This window comes from Tenrec ecaudatus, chromosome 10, assembly GCF_050624435.1.
Source record: "Tenrec ecaudatus isolate mTenEca1 chromosome 10, mTenEca1.hap1, whole genome shotgun sequence".
Lineage (NCBI taxonomy): Eukaryota > Metazoa > Chordata > Mammalia > Afrosoricida > Tenrecidae > Tenrec > Tenrec ecaudatus.
In genome coordinates this window covers 76913024-76934328 of record NC_134539.1, presented here as the reverse complement: position 1 = coordinate 76934328, position 21305 = coordinate 76913024, and the positions used below count along the sequence as shown (strand labels likewise).

Below are 21305 nucleotides of genomic sequence, written 5' to 3'. Positions count from 1 at the left end.
AATTAGGTGAAGCTTTACAGAGCAGATCAACATTTTGGTTCAACGTATCCGCTGCACTTCCTCCGTGACTGTCCCACTTCTTCCCTGTGTTACCTGCCCCCATTCCTCCTCTCTCCCAACCCTACGCACATTGTCCCGGGGTCCCTCTGCCCCGCTGATCTTACCGCATTGGTCATTCTAATGAGGAGGTGAGTTTAGTGCCGGACCCGAAGGGTTAAGGGTCATCGTTTTGGGGGTTCCGTCAGGCTCTATCTGATCAATCATTGTGATACCTTTGATTTTGCATTCTGTCCCTCTGTTTTCTCTTAGTCTACGCAGGACCTTTGAATGTGACCCTGTCAGAGCAGTTGGCAGTGGTGGTTAGGCATACCTAGTTCTGGTCTCAGTCGCCCCTCTTCTTTGGACCATCTGAGCCCTCCTCGGCCCTTCCATGCAGTCTAATCTCCCTTTCCAAGAAGCCTTCTGGATCCCCAACTGTGGGGTTCCTTCCTCCTTCCCACAGGGCAGTCAAAGGGTCAAAGGGCACTTTCTCTTAGAAGAAAACCTGAGAACCCTGGTCCCCTCAGTCATCGTTAATGATGGCTGAATATTTCATCAGGGGTCCCTGGGTGGCCCAGACAGTAAGTGCTAGACTTCTGGCCAAAAGACTGGCTGTTGGAAACCACCCAGAAGTTCCGAGGAAGACAGTCCTGGAGATCTGCCTCTCCCAGGGGACACAGAGCACTGGGCCTGAGAAGAGGGTGTCAGGAGCTATGGTTCAATGCCTGGGCCCAGTCCAGGCTCGGAAGGGGTGATGTTTGCCCTGAAGAGGTGGCCCCTGTGCCAGACACGCTCTCAGACACATCTTGCAGTGAAGGCCCCAGCAGTGGTTATGACCTCGAGGTCAGCAGTTCAAAACCACCAGCTGTTCCACCTGAGAAAGGTGAGGCTTTCTACTCCCGTCCAGAGTGACAGTGTTGGAAACTCAGAGGGCAGTTCTGCCCTGTTTTGTAGAGCTGCCTTGAGTCGGCATGGACTGGACAGCAGTGAACACAGCCTCAGAGGAAGCAGGACCTGCTGCTTCGGGGGGGGGGGGTGACCTTCAAGCCCCAGGCCTGTGAGCTCCACCAAGTCCCCTGTTTGTGGCGTCCATGGTCCCCAGACCCATAGGGACATGTCCACCTGCACCTTCTCCTAGAGAGGCTGGTGCCGACTATCAGGCTCCCAGCCCAGGTAGCTGTGAGGTGACGCTTGGGGCTCCCAGCTGGGCATCCTGTCAACTTCTCCTTCCCTGGGAGGTTGAGCCAACGTTGGGGTCTGCAGCCAGCCTAGGGTCCTCGCTGACACCCCAGATTCCTTACTCCTGATCCCTGCCCCCCCCCCCCCCCATCCTCCCTCACTTATCGGAAGGTCAGAGAGGACAAGGGTGGTGGATTCAGAAACTGCAGCCACCTCTGGATAACTTTTCCGGGTGACATTGATGAAAACCAACCTCGCGGACAAGGGCGACCTAAAGCCGGATGGAAGCAGCCGCCACACTTCCTCCGTCTGTCACAGTTGCATGATGCGAGGAGTGGTGGGGGAACCCAGAGGTGGGAGAGATTGGGGCTGCAGACTGGGAGTGGGCGTGTTGGAGTGGTGGGCTCATGGATGACATGTACAACTCCCCACCCCCCTACTTATATTTTCCGTTTTTCAAATGTTGCGCAAAGTTGCATTAGGTTAGCTCTCATGAAATAGCCCAGCAGTATTGTAACAACAGCAGTGGGTGGACGCAGGGAGAATTTTGCAGCCGCCTCGGCAGGGCCAGCTGTCAATCCTGGTCGTCCCACACAGACGTGGATGGGTATGGACCATCAGCTCATCTTAGCAACCCCTGGGCCCCTCCTGCGGGCCGGGACTGAGCTGGTTACTTACAAGAGGGCCCAGAGGTACGTTGAGTTAGCCCCATTCTCCAGATGAAGAAACCAAGGTGCAGAGGGGTAGGGACACTCGTGGCACAGATGTGCCTGTGTGTGTGGAATCTGGGTCAAGTTCCCTCTGCCGCACTGGCCTGGGCAGTCAGGCTCTGGCTCCCAGGAACCCCCCCTGCAGAACCAGAGGCAGTGGTGGGGGTGGGGCAGAAGAGGATTCATGCTCATCCGAGGCTCCGGTCCCTCCTCCAGAACGTCTGAAGTCAGGTCTCCAGGGAGCTCTGGGAAGGGGTTGTCTGCAAAGATAATGGGAGAACAATTTGCAGAGGCTGCTGCTGCGTGGTCCCAGCTGCGCCCTGAGGCTGATGGTGGCGAGGGGCGGTGCTTGTTATCTGTCGCTCCCTTGGTGGATTTGTTCCCCACCCGGAGGGAGGGAGGGATGAAGGTGGGGGGTGGGGTGAGGGGTGGGGCTTTCCTCCAAGTAGGGTCCTGAGGGCTGGGTTTCTGTGGGAACGAAGGAAAGTTCTGGCAGCCTTTTGGAGACTGCGGCCTGCTCAAGGCCTTCAGAGGGTTGGAGGTCAAGTGGGACTTGGACCCAGGTGTCACGGCGTGCTTGTTGGTTATCTGCCCGCTCATCCACCCAGCACACCTTTCCTGGGTCTTTTCTATCCGCCAGGCCCTGTGCTGGGCCCGGGGCATGACAGGGGCAGGGGTGGGGGTGGGGGTGGAGATGAGGTGCCAGGAGTCTCCTGGTGACACAGGTGTGTCTGTGCTGCTTGGGGAGGAGGTGGGAGGCACAGTGTCAAATCAGGGAGTGCTTTTTGCAAGTGGCACTGAGCTTCCTGTATTTTTACAAGATGACAGATTCTTCTCCCCCTCCTTCAAGTCCTGTGTGAATGCAGTGCCAAAACTGGGTCTTGTGCTTTCTCACTTTCACCCTGCTCTCTTGAACGCGGGAACCCTGGGAGCGTAGTGGTTGCACATTGGGCTGCTAACCACAAGGTCAGCAGTTCGAAACTGCTCTCCGATCTGCAGGAGAAAGATGGGCTTTCTACTCCTGTCAAGAGGTGCAGTCTCGGGAACCAACGGAGGCAGTTCTAACCTGCCCGCTAGGGTTGCCTTGAGTCAGTATCGGTTTTCCCATCTGTAAGGGGGTTTGGGAACGTGTGCCTCGTGGAGGCAATTTGGTGAAATCGGGTCTAGAAAGCGTGTGAGTCCCCGTGTCCCACCCCCAGCGACCCTGTGGGGCAGAGGAGAACTGCCACCTCGGGGTTCTGAGCCGGTGCCCTAGAGGGAGAGGGCAGCGCCATCTGCCTGGTGACTTCCCGTGGCTGCCCTTATGATTAGAAGCCCCGAGCGAGCGTAACCCACGCTGGGTTCCCGGGCTCCTCCCTCACAGGAGTGGCACCCCCGTACTCACAGTCACCGAGCCCTGGAAGTCAGACACAAAACCCTGAGCTCGTGGGGGTCCCCAGGGTCCCGTGGTTCTTACCCGGGAGGCAGGGTTTGCTCCCAGGGGACACTGGGTGACAATTTGTTGTCACTGTGGCAGGGTCACCACTGGCATCTAAGAATTGGAGGCCGGGGTCACTGCAGATGTCCTCTAGAGCACAGGGGCCTAGGTGGACAGACCTCAGCCCCTCATTTTGCCAGCAGGGAAGGGCATTGCCCTGAGCCCCGCCTACTATGCATCAGGTCTGGGCCAGACATGGCAGCGGGCCCATGGGTGCATGCTCTCTAGGCGGCAGCATGTCTATAGGAGACAGGGTGGGGCAGGAGAGGGAGAAGGCTGTGCCTGTTGGAACCTGAGCCCGGGGCTGGAATCACGTCTCCCAGCCCTCCTGGGGGTGGATTGGTGGGTGAAACCTTTCATAGGGCAGTGGCTCATGGGGGTGCCTGCGATGAGGGGGTGGGCTGGGGGTGAAGTGGGGTGTGCTGACTCAGCCAGCCAGTGGGGTCTTGGAGGCCTAGGCCCATCACAGAAGCCCTGGCTGAGGAGCTGAGCTGACCTGTGAGGTGCTTTGGGCATCGGGGTGCCTGGAGCAGCTGGGACAGCTGACACTGGGTGAGCAGGGTGTCCCCCTCCACCCCCTGCTGCTGAACAATGCGGTTACGTAATGTTTGGGTAGCTGGCACTTTACTCATGCGCTGACTCGGGATGGTGCTGCAGCCTGGCTCTTGGAAGTGGCAGGTGAGATGGGGAGCCGGGAGCCAGGAGACTCGGATCTGAGCCCTATTTTCTGCTGCTAATTTCCTGTGCGACCTTGGGCCAGTCTTGCCTCTTTCTGGACCTTTAATCCCCCTGGATACTTAGAGGGATGGGAGCCGATTCCTTGCCCCACCTTCCCCTTTGAGCTCTCGGGTTGAGTCTGGAGTCACTGGGTGCTTCTGCCCTGTCCCCATGCCCCATGCTCGGGGGCCCAGGAGCTGGACGCCTGGGCTCTCTGCCTCATTCTGTCCCTGTTTGGTGGCGGATGCCGGTCTTGAGCTCAGGGAAATAGACTGGCTGGATGTTCTGGGGCCGATGCGGGCTGGGTGGAGTAGAGGATCCGGAGGAAGCAATGTGGTAGCCTGGGGGTGGCCTTGCAAGTTCCAGAAAGGGGGGCTGGAGGTACAATTCAGGAGTGAGGGCAGAGGCTGGAGCACCCTCTGTGGGGGCAGTTTCTTGGGGCTTCTGCAAATCGTGCTGCAGGGGGCTGGTTCCGACAGTGACAGTGACAGCCCTCACAGGGGTAATTGGGCAGCATCCCCCAGCCCTCGTCTGCCCCCTCCCCCCAGCTCCCCACTGAGGCTGGCCTTTCCACACCCTACCCACAATCCACTAACACCACTCACAGTGTTGATGGTTCCTGCTGCTGCCACCGACTCCTGGACACCGCCTCCCTTCTGAGAGCCACCCTCGGGAACAATCCCTCAGGGGCTGTCTCCCAAATGCATCTGGGTGCATTTCACTTTATTACTGCCGCTTTTGACAACCTTTTACAATCACTCAAGTGGCACCGCGCTGCCAGAGGGAAATCAGAAGGGGTGCATGGACCAATTCTTCCCCGCCCCGTCCACTGCCCACCAACCCCAGTCTGGCCCCGAGTCCTAGACCTGGGTGTGAGCATGTGAGGCAGGCACGATTGTAACAGCCAGGGGGCGCGGAAGCAAGAGACGGGGCAGAAGCAGAGTGAGCTGCACTAGTCTCCACCCGGACCTGCTATGGTATCAGTGCCCCCAGCTCCCACCCTCCTTGGTTACCCCTGGCACGGCCAGTGTCAGCAGGGACTCAGAGCAGACAATGAGCAGCGACTGGTAGACACTGAGAGTCCTGCTGGGACGGGGTGCGGGGTGATGGCAGACCCCGCTTATCCTCCGGCATGAGAACAGAGAGGCAGGAAGGCTGGTGGTTCGAGCACAGGTTCTGTTGGAGTGAGGGGCTGTTGGGTCAGGTCCGGCGCCTTGAGACCCTGTGCAACCTAACAACACACTGCCCGGCCCTGTGCCCTCCACACCTCGTTCTTATTCTGTGTCCATTGTTGCAGCCACTGGGTCGGTCCATCTTGTTCAAGGTCTTCCTCTTTTTTTGCTGCCCCTCCCCTTGACCAAGCATGACGTCCTTCTCCAGGGACTGACTGGCCTCTCCTGAGAACATATCCAAAGGGCGTGAGCTCAAGTCTCACCACCCTTGCCTCTTAGGAGCACTTCTTCCAAGACAGATCAGGGTGCCCTTTTGACCGTCAGTGGTCCTTCCAATATTCTGCTCCGACACCACAGTTCAAAGGCAGCGATTCTCCCTCAGTCTTCCTTATTCAGAGTCCCACTTTCACAGGGACATGAGGCGATTGGAAATTGGCTGGCTTGGGTCAGGTGCACGTTAGCCCTCACAGTAACCACCTTGCTTTCTAATACTTTACAGAGGCCTGTGCGGCACATCGCCCTAAAGCAATGACAGGCCCTCGGACCAATCGCCCGGCCTCTCAGTGCCCTAGTGCCTTCAACTGTGAAGCAGAGATCCTTGAACCTGCCACAGAGGGTCCATGGGAAAGAGGGTGTGGTTGTTAGTGGCCGCTGGGTGTGTCAGGTACAGCTGCTCCTCAGTGTTTTTAAGTTGTGACCTCTTGGCAGCAGGTTTGTAGGCCTGCCTCCGGAGGGTAGGAAGGGCTAACCTTTCAGCTAGTGGGTTTACACTGCCCAGGGGTCCCTGCGGAATGAAGATCTTTATACAGTCGGTGCCTGGCTTTGGGACCTGCTGTCAAAGAGTGGATACACAGGGCTCTTAGTGACAGGGAAGCTGGGCAGGACCTCAGCCACTGGAAAGGACCCTCCTGGGCCTCTGGCCTTCCAGGTGCCCTGTCTGAGGCAGGCCTCTGAGACGTCGCCTCTCTTACAAACTCACAATCTCCGTGGACAATGTTGGGATGGCCATATTCCCACTCCACTCCAGCGTGGAGAAGGAAGCTCCCACAGTCACCAGACTCCAGAGTCTCCGGTCCCTGCCCCAGCATCCTCTGGGCATCTCAGTAAAGTACACTCTCTAAGGGGACTGCTGAGGTCACTGACTGGTGTCGTGCCCTTTTTTCCTTGTGACATTTGACTCCATCAGATCGGTTGCAGAACTCCAGCCGCCCACTCTCAGGCGCCCTGCGTGTTCTGAACTAAGAATTGTCCTCTGCGATGTGCTTGTCCTCATGTGCCGGCCATCGAGCTCCAGTCCCTGGGCACAAGGGAACAGCGTTTCCCATGTGACCTGAATCGTGAGGCCATCAGCAGGCAGCCGCCAGCACTGTTCTCAGAGACCCTCATCTTCCATGTTTCCCGGGGCAGCAGGACCTTCATGCAGACCCCCTGGAGGACAGAGCAGGCCATTTCTCTGTGCACCAGGTCTCCTCCGTGTTCACCTTTGGTCCCCACCTGTGCAGGCTGCCAGGACTGTGAGGGAAGCAGATGCCTTCCCCTTGCTGAGCCTCAGTTTCTCTGTCTTTAAAATGGGCACTGCCAAAGATCCTTGCTCGCTGGGCTGTTAGGGCATTCAGGGAGAGTAAGATTGGCAGAGTTCCCAGCACAGAGCCTGGCCTAGTGAGAGTGATGGGTAAAAGCAGGCACCTCCCTCCAACTTCCCCCTGTGCTGGGAATTGTCTCAGGTGAGAGAGCTAAGCTACCCACAGGAGCTGACTCCCGAGTGGATTAAAGCACCACTCTGTGTATGCCAGCCCCATGCTAGGGGGTGCGATCACCAGCGCTTCTGGGTAGAGGCGGGAAAAGAGGCTCAGAGAGATGCGGGCACTTGCCTGAGGCTGCACAGCTGGAGAAGACAGCCTGGAGTTGGACTGCAAAGCCACAGTCCAGGAGCTGGGCTGTCATCAGCTGACCGTTTGGCTCTCAGGCAGGTCGCAGGCTGGGTGTTGGGGAAACAGGGTGATCAGTCCAGTTGGGACACAACACCAGAGTCTCCTCAGAGCTTGTCCTGCTCCGGTGAGGGTCCATCCAGCTCCATGAGAGCTGAGGCTAGTCGGGGGGAATGTGTGTGCGTGTGTACAAGATTGAGCTCTATGCAGGGGGAGGAGCCGGCGGGTGAGAGGAGCCAGCTGCCAACCCTTAGGCTCTACCCACCAATACAGAGCCCTCTGGTGCTGAGTGGGGCTCAGCCGAGAAGATGGGGAGACACGAATTCCTCCTGCTAGAGCATCACCGTGGAGGGTCCTGTCTGCCCTGCCCTTCACATAAGCCATCTGCAGCACAGACGAAGCGCTCGCTGTGTGATCCTGCACTGCTGTCCTGTGGGCTGCTGGGCTCGGCTCCAATTTTGTGTTTCATGGTCAGGCAGTACTCTGCTGGGATCCACAGGGCTTTCCTCCAGCAGGCCAGCCTCCATGTCTCTAGTCTCCCTTCATCTGGAAGTCCCACTCTGGGTGACCCTACTGGGGCGGCACCTGTGAGCATGCTCATGTTGGTCCTTGTCCTCGTAGCGAAGAGGCTCAGAGAGGTGAAGTCACTTGTGCAAGGGCACACAGTTGGCAGGAGACAGAGGTGGCAGTGAGCCCTTGCCTATGACCCTGTCTTGGAGCAGGATGCTCAGCCACACAGGTGAGGCTGTCTCTTTTGACCTGTTTTGCCTGGCATGCTGCCCCCAGGTACAAAGGCTTCATCAAGGACTGTCCCAGTGGGCAGCTGGATGCCGCGGGCTTCCAGAAGATCTACAAGCAGTTCTTCCCCTTCGGAGACCCCACCAAGTTCGCCACGTTTGTTTTCAACGTCTTTGATGAAAACAAGGTGAGCCGGGGACTGCTGGGACCTGAGCCAGCCTGAGCCTCCTCCCTCCCGCAGCAGCCGGCTCAGCCCCCACAGCCTCTCCACACCCACTCCCTCCTGCTGATGTTCCCTTCTGGAGAAGGTGCACACAGGTGCACACGCACAGTGCTCAGAGAAGCGTGCACATGTATACATGTGCACACAATGTACACGGGTGCTAGTGTACACACATGCACATCAGATATAGGCACCCATGGTTACATGTACACACTCGCAGACCTACTCCACACACACACACACACACACACACACACACACACACACTCATACATATGCACCCTGAGCTTTTTCTGACAAGTGCAAAGTGCAAATGTCTCCCGGGATAGTGACAGGCTCGATGACCTTCACGGACACTCCCTGGACATGGATTTATATGCCTGGCCTTGACTGTGGGTTCTTTTTCGTGAGGTCTCCCACAGTGGGGATAAGTGCCTGGCTTTGTGTGTGAGGTGGTGGGTGGGTGGAGTTTGTTTTATGTTTTGTTTGATCGATCTCACTTGGGGGGGGTCGGTACAGCCCGTTGAACACTCCTACCTTGCAGATGAGGAAAGGAAGCCTGTGAGCTTTGAAGGGACTCGCTCCATATGAAGTAGGATCAGGAAATCCTCAAAGCAATCTCTTCCTCCTGGTGGTGCGGAGGTTCAAGCGCCCAGCAGCTCTCCGAGAGGTGGGCAGTTTGGACCCGCCGGCCTCCGTGCCTGTCAGGATACACAGCCCAGGAAACGCACAGGGTCGTGACGAGCCGGCAGCCAGTCGCCAGCAATGAGCTTGGTTGTTTTTCTTTGTAAAATAGCAACCCCTACCTCGTCAGAAATTTAGAAAATTGGAGAAAGTAAAACACGGTCCATAATCATACCTCTTAGAACTCCTAGCATCTGAACATATATCCTTCTAGGCTTTTCTGGCTTTTTAATGTGGCGGTACAGCAAAACCCAGCATCCATGTTATTGGACAACCTCCTACAATGTTATTTTTACAATGTTTTCTTTTGATTTAGTCTGATTACATACTGGGCGCTCCCTTGTTGCGCATGCCCTGGGGCACTTGGCTACTACTTGAAAGTCAGTGTTTCAAACCCACGGGAACTCCCTGGGAGGAAAGGCCAAGTGGCCTTGCCTGTGACAGTGACCGCCTAGGAAGCCCAGGGGGCGGTTTTGCTCTGTCCTCCAGGGTTGCTGTAAGTTGGAATGGACTTGTCGGCACATAATAACCACATGCCCACCTCTGTGTGTCTACACACACACACACACACACACACACACACACACACACTCACTCGCGGAAAGTGAGTGGCCCCAAGGGCCTGACACTACAGACAGTGTATCTGTGGGTGCTGTATCCAGAGTTGGGCAATCCACGAGCCTCCCAGCATCTGTCCCACAAAGGGCCTTTTCAATCCCTCTAGCTTATTTCCAGGTGGTCCCGGAGCTGGGCACGCGGATGTCTCCGTCTGACAGATGGCAGTTTCCCCACAGCTGCCCTGGGCTGGAGACTCCCCTTTGGTGTGCTGCCCTTCTCTGGGCCTCAGTTTCCTCATCTGCAACGCACATAGGGTGATCGAACCTGGTTAGGACCCTTCCCTGTTGAGAAACCTGTGGTTCTAGGTTTCCGGGTCGGGTGTTGCCAGTGATGTGAGTGGGTGGTGCCCGCTGGCTCTCTCAAGTCGGGCTCTCCTTTATCGGGCCACTTTCTTCCCTTCTCTGCCCCACCCCCCTGTTTTCCTCCCTTCTACCTCCCCATTCCTTCTCACGCCCCCTCTCCCCTTGGCCCCCACCCACCCCGCTGGGGTGACCATTGGCTATCGGTATCTGGTGTCTGGCGCTGCCCATCACAGCCTCCCTGCCCCCTGAGGTCCTGCCTGGCCTGATCAGGTGGCCCAGTGCCAAGTGAGGCACCGCCCACCACCCGATTTTCTCTCTCTTTCTCTCTTGTCAGGATGGGCGGATCGAGTTCTCAGAGTTCATCCAGGCTCTGTCGGTGACCTCCAGAGGGACGCTGGACGAGAAGCTGCGGTGTAAGTGATGTTCGCTTTGGGCAGGTCGGGCAGCTGCTGGGCGACCTCGGCCCCTGCCAGGAGGGGTCACGAGACACATGGCAGTAGCTATGGGGAGGAGCCAGGGCAGCCTCCCCTGGGCCGGTGGGCTCTGCCAAGGGTCTAGAGCCCAGCCTGGGGCTCATGGGATAGCAAAGTCAGCAGTTTGAAACCAGCAGCAGCCGCTCCGAGGTGGAAAGATAGTAGAAATACTGTCAAGAGCTACAGTCCCGGTAACTCACAGGACAGTTCTCCTTTCCTTGTGGGGTCGCTGTGGGTCAGAGCAACTCTGTGGCAGAGTTTTTTGGGGGGTGGGGAATCACATGACCAGTTATCCAGGCCAGGCTGTCTGTCCAGAGATACAGGGTGGCCGTGATCTCCGGCTCTTCTCGGCTTTCTGTTGGAGCTGGCCGTAGGGTGGCAGAGTGATGCTTAGGGGAGCAGAGGAGGGCAGGTGGGCCATGTGGTTGGCAGGAGCAGAGGTGAGAGCCAGTCCTTGGAGACCCAGGTGGTGGGCAGTCTGGCGTGGAGTCAGAGGTCCTGGGTCTCGTGGCTGGACCCATCATGTAGGTGGCTGATATGATGGTGAATGATTTTCCTCCTTCATGTGTCCCTGCCCCACCACTCGCTCAGTCAACAGGTACTGACTGAAGGTGGCCATGTGCCAGCTGTGGGCGGGAGGCTGGGGATCCCTTGGGGAACAAGGGAGACAGGCTCTGCTCTCCTGAGGCTCCAGCTCGCAGGGAGGAATGGTTCCAAGAGTCTCCTCAAGCTGCACTTGAAGCAGGCCCAGGGAGGCAGCTGCCCCGGCTCCAGCCCGGAAGGGGGAGGTCTGTGGTGGGCGGCAGCTCTTCGGAGAATCTGAGGGAGAGACAATGACACTCCTTAGGCCAGAGCTTACTGCCCGTGATGCCTTCTCCTTTGTTTCATTGGTAACCGAGCCCTCTGCCGTTTTGATTGAAACGCCGCGTGTTCGCGTGCACGCGTGCCCTATAGCGGTATTGGTTGGCTGGATGGCCAGGGGAGCCTCCAGGGAGGTACAGAGAGGGGCTTCAAGCCCCAGGCCAGGCTGGCTGAGCCGTGCTGTTGGTTGCAGGGGCCTTCAAGCTGTATGACCTGGATAATGACGGCTACATCACCCGGAACGAGATGCTGGACATTGTGGATGCCATCTACCAGATGGTGGTGAGCCGGAGTGGCCCTTCCCCTGCCTGGCGTCACTCTGTGCAGTTCTGCCTTGGGAGGCCAGAGGAGGGTAGGGGGCTGGGGTCCTTGGGATGATCCAGACTCGGAGCATCGTGGACAGCAGAAGGAGGAAGGGGAAAGGGGTCCTTATCTGGAACCAGTCCAAGATGGGGGATGGGGTGGGGGTGAGGGCCAAGCATTTGGCCAAGATCCCACGGGGGGGTCTCGTCTGTCTGCCTGGCAGGGGAACACAGTGGAACTCCCGGAGGAGGAGAACACCCCGGAGAAGAGGGTGGACCGGATCTTCGCCATGATGGACAAGGTGAGGCTGGGGGACCTGCTCCTTGTCCAGGAGGTGAGGTTTTGAGGGGCAGGCCTGGGCCGTCCGGTGGGCAGGGAGTGAGCCCCAGGTGCTTGGACCTGGCTTGGGCACTGACCAGCCCTGAGGCTAACTCAAGACAGGGGACTCAGCCTGGTGTGATGTCTGCTCACCGAAATCTGCCCCATCACGTCCCCCACGGGCAAGTGCCTGGGGCTTTCCCCTTACTCATGGACCCCCTCCCTTCCCCACCCCCCAGGTATGCGTGCGCTCACCAACCCCGTGGGCAATCGTGTGTGTGTGTGTGTGTTGGGGGATGCAGTGGGGTGGGGAGGGAGTGTCTGATAACACCCAGGCTTTTCTGAACGTATTCAATAGTGAGATGCAGCGTGTGTGTGTGTGTGTGTGTGTGTGTGTGTGTTGGGGGATGCAGTGGGGTGGGGAGGCAGTGTCTGATAACACCCATGCTTTGGGAGCACGAGGGGTCCTTAACAAGCTTGTGGAAGAGTCATTATCTCTGCATCTTTCCACGAGCACTCACATGCCCTCCCGCAGTGCCAGCTGGGCACAGCACCTGTGATCCCCCAAGCGGCCAAGTCACAGGTACTGCTGGCTCCGTCGGGGAGCGTCACCTCCAGGAAGAGCTGCATTTCAGCTAGAAGTTAACGAAAATGAAGTTCTAAATCCCCCCCTGTTCAAATTCACAGACCTGCTGAGTTCTACCTACAGACCCGGGGTTAAGAAACCTTCTTTAAATTTCGCTCGCTGTTGTTTTCAGATGAGATTCCCCTTGCTTTAAATGGAGACTCTAGATGCAGATGGTAAGGACACATGGTACCACGAGCGTGAACAGAAGGTTGCCGTGAGGTCGGGCTGTTGAGTTGAATTTTGGATGGATAAGCTGCTTGTCCGGCCACTTAGAGCCGGGGGCCTGTATAGCCTCAGTTCAGTTGGAAGGGTTATTAGTGCGTGTTGCCCGGGTCCACTGCCTTCATTTGAGACCCTTTAGCCCAAGTTAGAGGAGTGTGAGCTGTGTGCAGATGCAGCCACTCAGCTTCTTGACTGATGGACTCTACCTTTGTCTAGGTGTGACCCCAGGTTACTGCTGCAGCCCCCCACACGCCTTAGACCACTGGGTCAACTGCCTGCCTCTCCCACATTCTGGGAAATGGTACAGAGCTGGAGCTGGGCTGGCCCAGGGGTCCATTCTAGCCTCCTCATGGACAGAAGGTTTCCTGAGATCAGCCCCGTTGTTGCGTGCGTGCGTGCATATGTGTGTGCGTGCGTCCCAGGCGATGGGCAGTGGAGAGGCAGGTGTGCCGGGCTGGTTCTTTCCACCAGCATGCTGTCCCCTCGCCGAGCCTCAGAGCCTCAGGCGGTTTTCGTAGTTCTCCCAGGGCTCTCTGAGGGAAGCTCCAGAGGATGGGACTGGCCCCAGGCGCCTCCCCCTGGGCCTCATCAGACTTCCTGTGTCTTCCCCCAGCTCTCTGCTTCCTCTCCTGCCCAGGCCCCCCAGGGTCCAGTGGGCTGCTCCAGGAGGGCTGCAAGTGTCCCCAAGGTGATCTCAGAGAAACGTGCAGCCATGGCCCCTCCAGGTTAAGGGCGATCCACAGGCTCTGTAGTGATCGATGCCCACGGCCGTGGAGTCGTGGGCGCTTCCATTGGCCAGGCACTTCATGTGATACCCCAAAGCCTGGAGGAAGCCCCCCCCCGGAAGAAACAGGTGCCCCTCAGCCTGACCTGTCTGAAGCCCAGCTCCTGTCATCCATGAGCTGGACCACCCTCCTCCTCTGGGGTCCAGGTCCGGGTTGGGCTTGGGGAAGAGGCGTGTGGGTCGCAGGCCAGAGACCCCTGTCCTGGGAAGTTGGTTGTCCTCCCCATTCTCAGCCTGCCCCTCTCTGCTTCCAGAATGCCGACGGGAAGCTGACACTGCAGGAGTTCCAGGAAGGGTCCAAGGCAGACCCCTCCATCGTGCAGGCGCTGTCTCTCTACGACGGGCTGGTATAGTCCACAGCCCGGGCTGGGGTGAGTGCAGGGCCCTCAGGGCCCGGGGGGGCCCGGGGGCGGGGTGGGGGGGTGGGCTCAAAAGCAGGACACCCAGTTCAGCCAGAGCTCCTCTGCTTTTTTCATCATTTTAAACCAGCCAGAGTCAGCCCAAGAATTTGCCGGAATGGAAGTTTTCCCAGCTAGAGAGCACTTTGAAAACCCCAGTTCCCAGCCTGCAGGGGCAGGGGCTTCTCTGAGTGGCCAGGACACCCAAGCTCCTGGTCCTCTTGGGCAGCAGCTCAGATGTGGTTTATTTCATTCTCCCATTGGCCTTGATGTGAGTGGGGGGCTTAGAGATGGTGTGGCTGCTAGAGAGCTGTCCTCCTTTTCCTTCCTCTTTCTCATCTGATTTCTACCCCCATGGGGGCAGGGGCAAGGTGTGTGAGTTCAGGTAGACTAGAGAAACACATCCATAGACACTCATGTATATAAGGAAGAGCTTTAGCTCCAAGAGCAATTGAGCATTGAGAAAACATCCCCGCCCAGTCCAGATCAAGTTCCTAAGTCTGATATTAGCCCATATGCCCAATATCAGTCTATAAAGTCCTCTTCAGACTCATGCAACACACGCAATAATGCCAAATGCAGGAAAATCACAGGCCAGTGGGCGCAAAGTCTTGTGGATCCGGTGGCGATGGAAGCATCTCAGCGCTGGTGTGGGTCTCCACAGGGCTCCTCCAGCTCCAGGGCTCTGGTTCCATCAGGAGTCTCCATGGCTTGTCAGCAGGAATGTCTCCCAGGGAGTCTGTGTGCATCCAGCCTCTGGCGAGCTGTGTATCTCCTGAGCGTTTCCTAATGAGGCCCTCAAGCTGAGACCTGATTGACAGGCTAACCTCCGCCCGTTTACTCTGAAGTCTCAAGTTGACAACTGATTATGTACCTACCACACAAGGGGAGGGAATGCCCTCCAAGGCCCTGCCCGGCTGTCAACAGCCTTGTCCGTGTGTTGCTGCCCGGATGTATGCGTTCTGTTGGCAGACACTATCAAACCGCTTTCTGGGGTGGCTGTCCGTCTGACCTGCCCACCGCAGCCCCTCGGAGTCCCACCTGCTCCATGGCCTTGCCAGCACCGGATGAACTCCATCTTTTCCATTTTAGCCATTGAGATGGGCGTGCAGTGAGAGCTCATGGTAATCTCCTATGGAATTTCTCTGTTGAGCAGTGAAGTGGAACACCAGGTCATACGTGGGATGCCTAAAGTTTCAGCATCCTCCTGGGTGACGTGTTGGAGTATTAGTCACTGGTTGCTATGTGGCATAGTGGTTACACGTTGGGCTGTTAACCACAGGTCAGCGCTTCAAACCCACTAGCTGTTCCTTGGGAGAAAGACTTGGTTCTCTAGTTGCATAAAGAACAGTTACAGTCTTGGAACCTCACAGGGTCAGTTCTAGCTGTCCTAGAGGGTCAGTGTGATCAGGATCGACTCCATCGCAGCAGCAAGGGAGGTCACTACCTAATTCATCACCACAAAACAGCAGCTTAAAAGAACCCACATCATGAATTTGGTCGTGGCTTAAAGGAGTGCTCCTGGCTCGTGGACTCTCATGAAGCTGCCACCAAGCTGCTGTCAGGGTGATTGGCAAGATGGCATGGAAGGGCAGGGGCCTCTGACCTCCCCCACACTAGCCCAAGGATGATTGCTGCAGGCAGAGGTCAGACACATCTCCACCCCTCCCTACCCTATCCCTGCTCTCTCTTTGCCCTCTTCTTCCCACCGTGCTCTTCCACTGGGACCGCTCATCCCATGCAGGCCTCAGGGACAATACTCCCGAGGAAGGGGGCTTGTGAGGGACATCAACAAGGTAAAGCACAGTCATTGGACCACAGCAGCACCTGTCCTCAGCCAGCAGCTGAGTCTCTTTCTGGAGCTCAGCCTCCAGCCCCCTGGCTCTTGGGCTCCTGCCTCTTTCTATGGGCCAGGAAGCCTGCCTGCTGTTCTGCTCCACCGTGTCCTGGCCTGTGGTCTCAGTCCTGCAGTTCCGCTGCTGGTCTCCGCGTGGCGTGGTTTCTGGTGCCTTGGAGATCTGGCACGTCATCCTCGGTGGTCTCTTTTTCCTTGGTGGTTCCCGGAATTCTCTCCGTTTCTGCTTCTGAGATGGCTCTCAGCACTGAAATGGACCCATCTCCTCTATTCCTGCTTCATACACCTAATTTGCACAGCCCGGCCCTATCATTTGGTGGGAGATACAAAGGCCTAGTTGGAAGATTCGTATTAATGAAACCAATTGTGGTAGCAATTGTACCATTCTGCTTGACGTGATTGAACAATGGAATATATATGATATATGTATTCCCATTTAATAGTAAATTAAAAAAGAAATCCCATTTCGCCACAGTGACTAGCCAGAGCAGTTTGCCCATGACTGTTCCAGATTCAGCACTGGATGTCTCTCATCCTGGGGGGGCCCCTTGGTCCCAGGCAAACCAGGACAGGTAGTCACCCTGATTGGAGTCTCATCTGAAGGCCTGGCTAAGAGAGGATCCACTTTCGGGCTCACTCACAGAGTTTGGGGGCCACAGGGCTTCCTCACAACGCGGCTCCTGGCCCCACTTTTCTGGGTGCTGCTTCTCTGGGTGAGCAATCCAAGAGGGGGAGAGAGGGGGGCCCAGGACAAAAGCCAGTGTTTTGTTCCTAAGTTAATATTGGAGATGACCTCTCATTGCTCCTTTCAGCAATGCCTTGGCTATTTCTGGCTGTTTGCATTTTCATATACATTTTAGAGTCAAATTTCTACATACACATACAACACAAGGCTAGGGATTTTTATTGGGATTGTGCTGAATCTACTGTTCAATTTGGGAGAAAATTGAAAAAAACTCAACCTGACCTAGAGTTCATTCCAACTCTTAGTGACCCTTTAGGACAGGTTAGAACTGCTCCTGTGGGTCCCTGAGACTGTCACTCTTTTAAAAAAATAATTTCCTGTCCTTAATTATTTGGGTTTTAAAATCATTGTCTTGGTGGGAGACTGTAACTCTTGGCGGGAGTAGAAAGCCCCCTCTTTCTCCTGCAGGGGAGAATCAGCCTTCTTAAAATACTGCATCTTCCCATCCAGGAAAATGACGTATTCTCCCATTTGTTTATGGCTTTTAAATGGTTGGCCTGTAACATTTTTCTGTTTCCAGTGAAAACGGCTTTCACATTCTTTGATAGGTTTATTACTAAATATTTGGTGTTTTATGCTATTACAGCTCGTCATTTTGAGATTGTATTTTCTGCTTGGTTTTGGTTTCTGGACTGTTTCTCCACGACCCTGCCAGATGTACTCGTTAACTCTGAGCAGCGCCTGCCTTACATTCTCCTGGCATGGAGAGGTTTTCCTCCTGTAGCTCTTCCGTTTCTTCCCTCTGGCTCATTGTCCTGGCTGGAACTACCATACCTGGGCGCTACTGCGTGGGAGTAGCGATGACGGGCAGGCTTGGCTCGTCCTTGACCCTGGGGTGGAGCGCTCAGTAATTTACCACTCGTTAGGACGTTTTACTGCAAATCCCGCATAGATCTGCTATGCTTGGGTTAGGAATTTTCCACGTCTCTGGGAGTTTCTGTGTAAATGAAAGCATGAATGTCATTGGGTGTTATCAAGGGTCTCGGGACTTGCGTATCAAGATGCCTCTCTGACTTGTCTTTGCTTGTCAATGTGGTGAAATATGTATGGATTGATTTTGGACTGCTAAGCCATCCTTGGATTCTTAGAACAAACTCCATGTGGCCGTGATGCACTCTCCTTTCTGCGCATCGTCAGAGTTGCTTGGCCAATATTTTGTTTAGTAGCCCTGGTGGCTTAGTGGTTATGTGTTGGCCTGCTAACTGCAAGGTCAGCAGTTCGAAACCACCAGTTGCTCTGTAGGGGAAAGGTGAGGCTTTCTACTCCTGTAACGAGTTAAGGCCTCAGAAAACCCAGGGGCAGTTCTACCCTGTCCTATAGGGTCACTATGAGTCGGAGTTGACTGGGTGGCAGTGAGCGATCAGAATTAGGCAAAAACTTCATTCTCAGTGACAGAAACCAATTTGAAGTGGGGCATCAGTGTGCAGGCCCGGGGCCTCGCGGGGTCCACACTGGTCTGTTCTAATTCTTCCCGGTCTCCTTTCTGGATCACCATCAGTGGTCTCCTTGACAACCACCCATGGGTTTGTGTAGCGCCCCCAGGCCGCGGGTAAAGGAGAATGCAGTCCTGAATTCTCGGCACAGCCCAGCGGCATGGTTCCTTTGCTCTAAGTGTGCTATTATTTTTGAGTCATCTGACGTGTTTTATTTTTCTCACAGTTTTCCATGCGTGTTTGTGTGTGTATATATTTCTTCCACAACAATGAGTTCATACCATATGCCGTTACCTGCATTTTTAGCTTTTAAGGAACAACGCATAGAAAACATTCTTTCTTTAAAAAAAATCTTCTGGAGAGCCAACTCTAAGACAGTAGACTGTAATGTGCTTTCACCCTGCTTGGCTCAAAGTTCATATTCTGCCGGGTCCACACTGACTTATTTTCTTGCCAGGACATGTGTGGACATAGACCTCACCCCGGACCCTCATCGCTGACATGTTGAGCAAGAAGGCTTAGTTTATTCTTATGGCACATTTCTTTTGCCTCTGTGTGCATGAAACTTGCCCAAGCCGAGTTCAGTGTAAGGCCTGTGACCGATCCTCTTTACTGCCTTAAAATTGCCCCTCTCCATCTCGAAACTTCCCAGCAGTCACTGTAACCGGACGCGGTCCCATCGTCTTTGTGATATTTGCCGCCTCAGATTCCTGACATTCCATATTCCCAGGTGAATCACAGGGATATAATCGGGGTGTTATCGGAGCCCCAGATCACGAGGGCATTGTGCACCCTGAAGTGCGATGTGAGAGACCCGGGTGGAAGCACAGCGGCTGAGCCCTGTGCTGGCGCAGTGGGAGCAGCTGAAACCAGAGCGCCATGGTCTCCGACACGAGCCTTCTCTGCTCTCTTAGTCTCAAGAAGAATGGAGCCTATCTCAAGAGTCCTCAAAGCACATGAAGGCTGTGAACAATGGGAAGCCCACCCAGGCCTCCCATAGTGGCATGTAGAACCAGTACAAGACCACACACACACACACACACACGCACACACACGTGCAAAACCAAACCCACTGCCACTGAGTGGATTTCGATTCATAGTGACCCCTATGCAGGGTTTCTGTGCAGACAGCCTCAGCTTTCTCCGGAGGAGTGGCTGCTGGGTTTGAACCACTGCCTGGTTACCAGTCCAAGTGTATTCAACAGCTCCACCAGGGCCCTAACACACACACACACATACACACACATGGTCATCGAGTTGATGCCGACTCCTGGTGATCCTAGAGGACAGAGTAGAACTGCTCCTTCAGAGTTCCCATAGTCCACTCCGCCACTAGTTACACACATACACACACACGCACACACACACACGCACGCACACATGCACATGCGCGCACACACACACAACCTTCAAACGTGCACACCTGAGTGGCAGTCGTACATTTATTTATCTAGGTACCACCAACACTAGTACCTAGCTTCCACAGCTCATCATCACTCCAAGCAGAACCCTGTGTTATCTGCAATGGCCACAAACTCTTCTATTCTCCAGAGCCCTGGTGGCATAGTGGGTTACATGTTGGGATTGTTAACAGCAAGGTCATCAGTTCGAACCCACCTGTTGGACCAAGGGAGAAAGTTGAGGCTTTCTACTTCGCTTCTGTAAAGAGTTACAGTCTGGGAGACTGTGTTAGTTTGCAGAGGATGGCAGGACTTTACTCAAAATTCTCAATGGTCTACCCTGTGATTTACCAATAGGTGTCTGCCAAAGACTCCACACTGCATCTCTATCTACAACTGACACCTCTAGTACCATTGGGTCAGCTGGACCATATGGTCCCAGTGGCAAAGCAGCTTGCATGGCAGCCTGAACTTGTTGAAGACCCTTTTCTTGTTCTGGGCCCCACTCAAAATTGGAGGCTTTTCATGTCACTTGATAAATAGGTCAAAGTAGAGCATCCAAGGGAGGGATATGTTGCCTTCAAAATCCAAAGAGGCCCGCTAAGCGTTGTGCCTCATTTTTAGTCGTTGGGGTGGGGGGAGGGCAAATGCAATAGCCTATTCTTTACTTTAGTAGGAGTATCTCAACATGCCCACACCACTGGACCCCTAGAAATTTTACTGAGGCGGAGGGTATCTGAATCTTCGTTGGTTTAATTTCCCAACCTCTTGAACACAGATGTTGTACCAATGAATCTAGTTTTTGAAACATCCTCCTTGGTGGGTCCAATCAGCATAATGTCATCAATATAATGGACCAGTGTGACATTTTGTGGAATAGACAGGCGATCAAGGTTCCTTTGGACTAAATTGGGACACAGGGTGGAAGAGTTGATGTACCCCTGGGGAAGAGATGTGAAAATGTATTGTTGCCCCTGCCCGCTGAAGGCATGAAGTGGTTGGCTTACAAACTTTCATAGGTGGGGGAACATATTCACAGGATTATAGGATCAAGGTGTAGGTGTTACTTATTTGCAATTGTGAAGCTAAAGAATTATGTACAGGTGCCAGGTTAGCAAGGTGATTGAGGTAGTTAGTTTATTGTCCCAAGTTGGCCGATAAACACATGTGGGGTTAAATGAATGGCGTAGGGATAAATGACTCGGTGAACCTCACCTTTCTAGTTCTCGGGTCTCTTGCTTTCTGATGGTCGGATCAGGGTATGCCTGCCTTAGCCAGTTCCCTGCTTTCGCTGGCAAGGCTCACTTCCTGCAAGACATCCCCGAGGAGAAGCCACATGGACCTATCCTGATGCAGCCCTGGGTGCTGGAGCACCAGTATGGAGACCCCTGCCAGCGCTGAGATGCTTACACACTCACTGACTTGGCTTTCCTCCTGCAGTCGGCATCATTGCATCTGTTTTGTGAGATGGAAGAGGACTTCGTGGATTGGTGTCGGACATGTGGGTTAATGTTGGACTTGTGGGCTTGGGCAGCACTGGGTTGGGGTGTTTTCTTGATGTGCACTTACCCTTTATATAAAACTCTCTCTCTCATACATGAGCTTCTGCGGATTTGTTTCTCTAAAGGACCCAGACTCACACGGAGGCGCACAGGGGCAGTTCTACTGTGTCCTCTAGGGTCCCTCGAGGGAGCCTGGAGTTTGAATGCCTTTACCTGTTCAACCAACTCCCTGCTACTGCCCGCAGGATGCTCCCTCCATGCTCTAGGGTGGTGATGTAAGGGCATCGTAACGAGTGGCTTCTTTCTTAAGGGTTTAGGTCTTCAGAATCAAAGACGAGGCCCAAGGCTTTGCACATTTTTAAGACTTCTGACGCATATGCTCTCTTGCCAGCTCTTATGAGTGAGCTCCTGCCCCCTCCGCCTGCCCTCCAAAAGCAGTTGCCATGGAATTGGTGCCAGCCTCTCAGAGTTGGGCCGTACTCCACCCATAGATCACCAAGCTTTTCTGCAAAGAGCCTCTGGGTGGTCTTGAACCCCCAACCTTTCAGTTGGTACCCGAGCATGTTAACCGTCCCACCCAGGGAGTCCTGAGCCCT

The 21305-nt window shown here is 55.1% G+C and overlaps 1 protein-coding gene across 3 annotated transcripts in view; it reads left to right on the top strand.

Moving 5' to 3' along the window:
* NCS1 (neuronal calcium sensor 1) overlaps positions 1 to 21305 on the top strand; it is a 68207-nt gene that overhangs the window by 33212 nt on the left and 13690 nt on the right. For 2 of the 3 annotated variants that reach the window (XM_075560633.1, XM_075560632.1), the window contains exons 3-7: positions 8009 to 8147; positions 10122 to 10200; positions 11315 to 11403; positions 11648 to 11725; positions 13631 to 13747. In XM_075560633.1, the coding sequence (XP_075416748.1) occupies positions 8009 to 8147; positions 10122 to 10200; positions 11315 to 11403; positions 11648 to 11725; positions 13631 to 13729 (484 nt within the window). In that variant the 3' untranslated portion in view covers positions 13730 to 13747. Of the gene's footprint in view, positions 1 to 8008; positions 8148 to 10121; positions 10201 to 11314; positions 11404 to 11647; positions 11726 to 13630; positions 13748 to 20647; positions 20769 to 21305 lie in introns of those variants that run through there. The other variant, XM_075560635.1, reaches the window with a different exon arrangement.